The following is an 8,893-nucleotide window of genomic DNA, read 5'->3' as shown; positions in this document are numbered from 1 at the left end:
CTCTTTCGGAACTCTGATGGCAGATGGATTAAAGGATATGCGCGTAAAATTGGAACTTGTGACGCTCTTTGCGCTGAAATGTGGGGAATGTACTTGAGAATGAAGCTTGCTTGGAGTCAGGGTTTCCATCATCTAGAAGTAGAAAGCGACTCAAAATCTCTAATAGACATGATCACAAGGAAAGTTAAAATTAATGGCAATCCTCCAACCTTGGTGCGTCGTATACAATCGCTTTTAAAGTTGAATTGGTAGGTGCATTTCAATCATACCTGGCGGGAGGGAAATAAAAGTGCTGATTGGCGAGCTAATTCTAGCTTCTCCTTAGACTTTTTTAATATTCATGTTATGGAGAATCCTCCCGGTGAGGTTTCGAGACTCCTTTTTGATGATTTTTTCGGGACTTGCATGCCTAGAAATATTCGTTCGACTCTGTAGTTCTTTTTATTTTGGGCTTTAGCCCTCTTTTTTCTACCAAAAAAAATAAAAAATAAAAGCGTACTACACGTGTTATCTTCATCCTTATTGGTTGATATAATGGGACCCACCATTTTTGTGCTTCCATGGACCAATCACAAGTGAAAAAAAATTAAATTTTTGACGAAGACTTCACTAGTTCGTTCTCTTTCTTCCCTCTCACTCTCTGACTCTGTGCCGGAGACTCCACTGGTTCGTTCTCTTTCTTCCCATTAACCTCTTCAATTCTATTCCCAATTTTCTTTTAACAAAACCCTAGATTAATGTATGAATCCAAATTTATTTTTTGATTTTCATTTCATGTGATTGGGAATTGAAATAGCTAATTGATTGTTTGAATTTTTTATGATTCTCCAATTTCAATTTCACTCTTAAACCCTACATTTACCATATTGTTGATCTTCTTTTCATATTTGTGATGATAATTATTGATTTTTTAAAATAGTTTCCACACGCTGTCCGAAGGTCCTGAACACGCTACTGGTTGGAAAGATGAAGGGAGTGTTTTGGTTTCTATTTGTATCAGTGGTGATTGCATCATCGATTCCTCTCTCACACTGCTCCAAAAAACCGGTTGGGATCGCTAGAAAGGAGGATATACCATATATAAAGTGTCAAGTTTGTGAGATTCTTGCAAAACAGCTGTATCAGCAAGTTCAGAGCAAGAAAGCTGAGATTTCTCCCAAGAAGGTTGTTATTTTGTTCTTTTATTTTGTGCTTCATTGTGTGGTGTAGGTTTTTATGTGCTAGAACTGTATGCACTCACTAGAACTGTTTGTGTGTTTTTGGTTGTTAGATCTCGGAGTACCAGATCATTGAGATAGCAGAGAATGTTTGTAATCTGAAAAAGGTTGAAGCGGATTGGATATTGCGTATAGATATTGTAGAAAAAGAAGATAGGTTGGAGGTAAGAGGTTCCAACTTTTCAATATTTTTTATCAATGGTTTGTGGAATTTTTGGTACATAGTTTGAAATTGCTATGCCATTTTCTTTTGGTGTTTATCAGCTGGTGGAGCATGACTCTGAAGGACAGTGCAATTCTGAATGCAAGACAATTGAGCGTGCTTGTCAGGATGTATGATACTTTTATCTTCCTTCACTCCTTGCTTCTCTTTTATTGATCAGTAGGAATCCAACTCAATACCCTGGGTTTACAACACTCAGACACTGTGCACCAATCACCTAGGCTTGCTTATGTTTGTTACATGTGAATTATGTACACTCACAAATTACACCTTTTTTCTCTTTTGGTTCTGAAATGGAAAAATTATCGGAAAAGAGGGGAAATAAAGGAACAAGTTTCATTAATGTTTATTATCTATCAATTTAGAATACTGTGTTGATGGTGCAACATTCGTGATCTGAATTGTGCATTCTCTGCTAGTTATGCATTTGTATATTTCAAATATCTTCACTTCAAATTCTTGGTTGGTTTTGTGATTCCTAAATTAGTAATTTGGTATTTACAGGTTATGGGATATTCTGATACTGATGTTGCTGAATATCTATATAAATCTAAGCATGACATTGACTCACTGTTCAATTATCTGTGTAAAGACCTGAGCAAATCATGCAATACAAAGCCACCTCCTGTCCCTAAGGTAACCATCATCTGAAATTGATGCTCCTGGTATATTTTTATGAATGGCGCAAGCTTTGATAAAACTAACTTATCCAGGTTGATTGTGAATTTGTTATAAATAGTTTTAATCATGTTTAGTATTAAGTTTGTGGAGGCTGCTGCTGCTGCTTCTTTGTTCTGCATAAAAATCATGCTTTACCATCAATTTTTTGGGATCTTGATTGTTTTCCTGCTTGGTATTGTATGGTTAACCATACACTTTAAGAAGCATTCAACTTGTTTTTATAGGGTTCATTGTCAAACAAGAAAAGAAAAACAGTTAAGTATGTGTGGTAGCACTGCTAATGGTCTATCTTAGTTATTTAAATTATACTATTTTAGTTTATTTAGGTGAAGTTTCTATTGTTAAATGTTTCATGCCTTTCTTTTTTCTTTATCTTTTTTCAAATTTATTATTTCAACGCCACAACAAACCCTAATGCAATCTGACAAATATATTTCCACATCAAATAAGTTTTCAACTCCTGAACAATGGAACTCTGCTTCTCCATTCTTCCCTTTACTTTCTCATGAACTCGATTTTATGTCCAATTGCTTAGATTTGATGGAATAGATTAGCATATTTTGGTCCTTGAAATTGTAAGGATCGAGCAAATTAGTCCCTTACATTTACAAAATAGAAAATTAGTCCTTTAATTTAAATAACACTAATCAATTTAGTTCCTCAATCAAAATATTTTTCTAATAAACATCCATCAAAATCAATGAAAAACTTAAACATTGATTTGAATAGTCTTTTGTTGCATTAAAGTTAGCATAAAACTGTAAAAATTGTGGTTCTAAATTTGGAAATAGGACTATATTGGTCGACGTTCAATTTAAGGGACTAAATTTACCGACTCATACAATATTATGGACTAAAATGTTGAGTTATTCAGATTTTATGTTCTAAACTACGATTAATCTATCAGCAAAGCAAACAACACCCCACATTACCCTTACATTTTATCCATTTTAGGACCTAAACTCTACCTCATCAATTATAGATTGTCCTTACTTTGTGGACTCTACTCCATCGATAAATTATCCCTACTTCAGACTATGTTGTAATTTGGAAGATAAAACTTCATTTCTGGTAAGGTAGTATTTAACTTCCCTCGACTCAACTTTGTGATAAATCTGCAATTGATCCAACCCTTCCCTAAACCATGGTGGGAGCTTCATAGCACTGGATCAGGTCACCTTTATAGTACTTAACTTCACATGCACCTAGCATTATTGTTTGAATTAGGTATTTCAGTTCCACCCTATGATATTTTTGCTTGAGTTGTCATTTGAAGGTCTATCTGTGTGTTACAGGACAGGACTCCTGGTGAACCATTTGTTGCAAAGTCTTCTAAGGAGGCTGAAATGGAAAAACTATTAAAATCTATGGAGGTATTGTTTTTTTTTCCTCTCTATATTTCTACATGACTGTATATGATGCATTATGATCCTCGCTAGTGAGACATTATGATCATACCACACATAATTCTTGCTTCAGGGTATGCCAGGAGCACCCGGCATGAAAATGTACTCAAGAGATGATTTAATGAACATGAAAAATTTTGGCGGTGAAAATGAAGATGATGATGAGGACGAGGAGGATGATGAAGGTGACGCAGGCTTTCCTTCAAAATTGGTACCACTATCTTATTTCATTAATAGTGATTGAAATGTGTTTTTTTTTCCTTTCAAGATTTCATTGGCTTAAAATGTTTTAAGATTACTCATATTTTGAATATACTACAACTTGCAGGGAAAAGTTTTGAGATCAAAAGAAAATGAAAAAGGTGATTGGAAGCAGAAGATAAGAAAAGGAATTGTGGACACAAGCACAACGCTTAAGAAACATGCAACCAAAGTTTCCAATCGTATACAACGGTGGTGGAAAGGAAAGAAGACAACCTCTTCAAAGTCTTCAAAGAGTTCTAAATCAGAGCTTTAGAGCTCTCATAAACTAACTCTGCATCTTATGATTATGGAAGAATTGCAAGGCATTTCCGCAATGTTTAGTTACCGGTACTACACCTAAGACAGATCGGAAGTAGGAATATTTGGAGGCAATCAAAGGAGAACTTTACAATCACCACTTTGAGTGATGCATATCCCAATCAAGGGTTTGCTATATATTTACATGTATTTTATTAGTGAGGCAATTATGTATGAGGGTGTATTATACCAGCTAAACTATAGTGATGTTTAAGGTGTTTTCCAGGGAGTTTCATTGTTCACCCTTCCCCACTTTTGAGATTCACTGACATCCATTTTTGAAAGTTTTGACAATCAATTTACAGTGTCCCATCACCATATCTGAAATTCTGAATTTCCTCATTGGTGTTAATAGAATAAAGAAACAATCAACTTAGAGTTAAAATTATAAAGAAAAAAGAAGAATGAGTTTGAAGATTGAGAAAGTTGAGATATTTACAATACCAAAACCTTATCAAAAAACGAGAAATTTGATGTAAACGGACATGAAAGAAGCAGAGCGTTGCGATGGATCTATGATGGCATCTGATGATAGTTTTTGCGGGTTGGGGAGACAGTCCCCGAGTGCTGAGTTTAGGTTTATGGACGATTTTATGTTTTCTAGATTGTGGTTCATTGATGCAGTTAATAAGCATTTTCATATTCCTCTCACTCTCTCACCTTTGATTTTTGTCCCCAAATGTGTACCAGACAAGACATATCTCACCTGTGCAAACCATATGTTGCTTTTTTAAATAAAAAACAAACCAACAGTTCAAATCAAATAAGGATTAAAGCACATACACAGTTAAGGATTAAAACAACCAAATAATGCTAAATCTTTCCCCATTTAAACCCTTGATTATAGCACATACACAGTTAAGCAAATTGGCAGACTTAAGGCAATAAATATATTTGTTGAAATCATCCTCTGGATCAGAAATAAATTGTAAACAATAAATAGAATTTCAAATTTCACCATTACATCCAGATGGACCAGAACAGAATTGGGTACAAATATGAGAAAGAATTCAGATAGAAAAACAATAAGTTACAGTCCTTAATTGGCAGCTTCAAATTGTTTTCAAAATTTCACAAAATTGGAGACCATGCAGAGGGAAAGCAAGAATCAACGCATCTTGTAATATTGAACCCTCGAAGCATTGCATCGCCTTCCATTCAATGAATACTTGAGCATTATATCAACATCACGAGGATTCTTTTTATTTGGGGCCACAGTCATACTCCCTACAATTGTCTCCCCCTCACAAATGGTCAAGACATCTTCCAGATATAGGACTGTTTGTTTCCAATGCGTACTCCGCGATTTTGGCCCTGCATTAATGCACACGAAAAATGAGTCCTAGTTAAAAGCAAATTATCATCATAGCCAATGAGGTGTCAGATCAGTGGTAAGAGTTTTACTTTAGAACCCGACAGAGTTTAGTTTAAATTCCCTCTAAGAAAGTCATAAAATGGTTATTAGTAGCACTGTAATTTATAATAATTGCCCCCCCCCCCCCCCCCCTCCCAAAGTTTTTTTTTAAAAAGAAAAATTACTGTCAAATTTCTACATGCAAACTATAAAAAAATATCAATAAACCAACTTCAATGTTCACCGTTTCTAATTTTGTTCCCCCCTCTCCGTTTAATTATCTAATAACTTAGGTCTTTATCAAGAGGCGAAGTTCAATGTATAAAAATTGTACTATTTTTCACCAATTGATAGATTACGACACTAAAATATTAAGTAGACAAAACCAAACCACAAGTATGAAGAACTAAGTAGAAGTGAACTAACCTGTTGAAAAGCCCATCAATTTATGACACTTTGTAAATGATACATCAAAATATGCCACAAGAGCATGAATAAAATCGTCACGAACAGCTACAAGCTTAAAAGGTGCTGTGAATGAACAATCTCCTGCGGACATTTTTGAGATGTTCATGGACTGAACAAAAATGAACCAGTCAGTACAAAATACAAATCTTGCAATTCTAACAAAAATGAAAATGCAAAACTACTGTTGTGGACATCATTATATGTAACATACAATGTAAGGTACATCAAACATAAAAGAATCATAAGAGCTTCAATTACTAACCTTGAGTAGCTGAGAGTTCGTTGCAATCTGATTCTGGTCTACTGTGTCAACAAGAGGCTCCATCAAGGCTTGCTTCTTGATGCAGCTCATGTCAAATCCATAGACATTATTCCAAACTGATATGGAAAATAAACATGTAATATAATTAAAAAGAAAATCAAATACACCCAATGACGAAAATGTCATTTTTGTTTTTATAAAATTTATACACAGCTAGAATTTCAAGGTTTTCAACAGCAGCAATCGGCATCAATTTGTCAAAGACACGTAAAAGACACGTAATCATATTTAGCAAGACGGGTAAATTGCTCACACTCAATTTTATCTTCTTTGTAATCTTTATCTTCAATGGCAGTAATGTGGAGCGATGCAATATCCGGTAAAATAACTCCATCATCCACCTATAGAAAAAGAAGAAAAAAAGCAGTGTAAAAGTTATGACCACGAGATTCTTGTACATGCAATACATAATCAACCAATTATCAACAAGAGTAAGGAAAATGTAACTTACAAGCCATTTGTCACGTGCATAGAGCACAGAATTTAACATATTCTCAAACAACAAGAAATATCCCATCCATTCGGAAATGATTATATCAACCTTAGGAACTGGAAGTTCAAGTTCTTCAATCTTCCCTTTCAAAACTGTTATAACTGTAGAAAACAACATTATAGTAATTATAGTGAGCGGCTTTCACAATCATTCCCTCTACAAAAAGGGAATATACGGAATAGTAAATATAGAATAATACAAATATATCAATGATACTACCTTCAGAGAAACCATTAGCTTCAACTATTTCCTTTGCCCTATCAGCCATTTGAGAGCACTCGACCTGAGTTAGCAAAATTTAAAATGGTTGAGTTGAAAATTATCTAGAATACATTCCATATATCATCGTGACTAAGAGCACAACATAATAAAAGGAAATTTAAAAACTCACTGCATAGACATGTGCTGCCCCTGCTTTGGCACAGAACAGTGATAAAATCCCAGTCCCGGCACCGACATCAAGAACTACTTTATTCTTGAATAAAAACTTATTCTGATAAATAACATTTTGATATGTTTTGGTTCTTACAGTGTCCTTCAACATTTCCTGCAATGCCAAAAACAGGTTAGAACATATCTTTCTACATCAAGCATGAAAAGAATGCATCTCAAGTTCGCAATAAACAGCAAGTTACAATCCACAAATGCAGCCAATGCTTTCAATGTACCTATGATGGATACGTACGGAATACGGCAAAATTTAAAAAACAAAGGTGCGGGTACGTTAGTATAAAATATTAAAAAATATACTTTTTGAGTGAATTACTATCGTTATGCTTCAGAGATTTACTTTTTTGGCTAACGTATGCACTATTTTCATCAAAATCAAGAGAGAGAGATAACTGAACTGAAATGCACGTTTTTGAGGTATTCACCACGGCGAATCAACCGAGCAAAAATGGGTAAGGAATGTTCCGTACCATAGATATCTGTACGGGTACCAGGTACGAGTACTTCACCATTTTAGGAGTACCCATGCCATGTACTTAGTAGTTACGCAACATACATTAAAATTAACAACATAGCACCTATTTGGACTTATTTGAACTTATCTAAAGACATAAGCACTTGTAACTAGTAAGACTGTTTGGGTGAACATTTTCATAAGCCATTTTTAGCTTATTTTCATAAGTTCTACAGGATAGCTTATGAAAACAGTTTATAGCTTATACGAAAAAAAAAGTTCACTTTATTTTATTATAAAAATATACTTATACATAAGCACTTAGCTATAAGCTGCTAGCTTATTTTCATAAGTTCTCCAGGATAGCTTATGAAAACAGTTTATAGCTCATACGAAAAAAAAAAAAAAAAAAAAAGTTTACTTTGTTTTATCTTTTATTATAAAAATATACTTATACATAAGCACTTAGCTATAAGCTGCCGCAAAATAAGCTACTTATTCAAACGGGACTATAGTAAAACCAATTCTTAACAGCTAGGAAACAATAAAACACAACAACAGAATGCATCCATGTTGTTGAGAACACTTACTTCATGAATTCCTGCAAAAACAAACAAAGACACAAATATTAGTTGTCAAGTTTATTGATTTAAGAACAAAAAATAACACATTAATTAAAAAAAAATTGGGGAAAAAGAAAAAGATTGAGACTTTATTGAAATTACCAAAGTGAGAGTAAGAATCAAAGTAGTAATCGGCGCTGGTTTTGTCATTGGAATCATCAAGTTCACAACCACCCATTGATTGGTCGAGGTTGGATGTTTCAGCAGCATCCTCAATTACCTCGTCAGCATCTTGGAATCGAAGGTGGTTGTTGTTGTCCATGTTGTTGTTGTTGTTGTTGTTATTGTTACTCTTGTTTTCTTCTTGGTTGGTTTGATTCTTGTTTCTACGCCGACCCATGAACTAGTGGACACTGCAAATTGCAAAATTAGGGTTTTAGCTTTTATTAGGTTTTATCAACGTTTGTTTGCTCCCACTCCCACTATCAACTTGCAAAATCTTTTACTTTTTTAAATTATTATTAAATCTTTTAAATTTATTTTTATTTTTTTAAAACTAGATTTTTTTAATAAATAAACACAATTTGTTTTTTTTTTATAAGATAAACACAAAATTTATTCGACTTTTTTATAAAATCTCTAAATTATTGAATGCAAAAATTTCCAATTTTCTTAATCTCGAATAAACAGGCTTATAGTTG

At 33.9% G+C, this 8,893-nt stretch overlaps 2 protein-coding genes across 3 annotated transcripts; one reads left to right on the top strand and one right to left on the bottom strand.

Moving 5' to 3' along the window:
- The first annotated feature begins 551 nt into the window (after positions 1–551).
- Positions 552–4,340, top strand: LOC123884009. Of its 2 annotated transcripts, none has more exons than XM_045932987.1 (8): positions 552–666; positions 920–1,164; positions 1,271–1,381; positions 1,482–1,550; positions 1,945–2,076; positions 3,417–3,494; positions 3,601–3,738; positions 3,856–4,340. In XM_045932987.1, the coding sequence occupies exons 2-8, from the start codon at positions 967–969 to the stop codon at positions 4,042–4,044; spliced, it is 915 nt and encodes a 304-aa protein (XP_045788943.1). In that variant the 5' UTR covers positions 552–666; positions 920–966; the 3' UTR covers positions 4,045–4,340. The 2 variants fall into 2 exon arrangements, with proteins under 2 accessions (XP_045788943.1, XP_045788944.1); XM_045932988.1 differs by having other exon boundaries at positions 653–739.
- Positions 4,341–4,882: 542 nt separating this feature from the next.
- Positions 4,883–8,663, bottom strand: LOC123884008 (probable protein arginine N-methyltransferase 1.2). Its single transcript, XM_045932986.1, has 9 exons — positions 8,355–8,663; positions 8,220–8,230; positions 7,117–7,272; positions 6,945–7,008; positions 6,684–6,826; positions 6,486–6,573; positions 6,173–6,288; positions 5,869–6,019; positions 4,883–5,402 (listed from the first exon to the last, which is right to left on the bottom strand). The coding sequence occupies exons 1-9, from the start codon at positions 8,590–8,592 to the stop codon at positions 5,197–5,199; spliced, it is 1,173 nt and encodes a 390-aa protein (XP_045788942.1). The 5' UTR covers positions 8,593–8,663; the 3' UTR covers positions 4,883–5,196.
- Between the last annotated feature and the right edge of the window lie 230 nt (positions 8,664–8,893).

This window comes from Trifolium pratense, linkage group LG5, assembly GCF_020283565.1.
Source record: "Trifolium pratense cultivar HEN17-A07 linkage group LG5, ARS_RC_1.1, whole genome shotgun sequence".
Classification (NCBI taxonomy): domain Eukaryota; kingdom Viridiplantae; phylum Streptophyta; class Magnoliopsida; order Fabales; family Fabaceae; genus Trifolium; species Trifolium pratense.
This window is presented reverse-complemented; position numbering and strand designations above follow the sequence as displayed.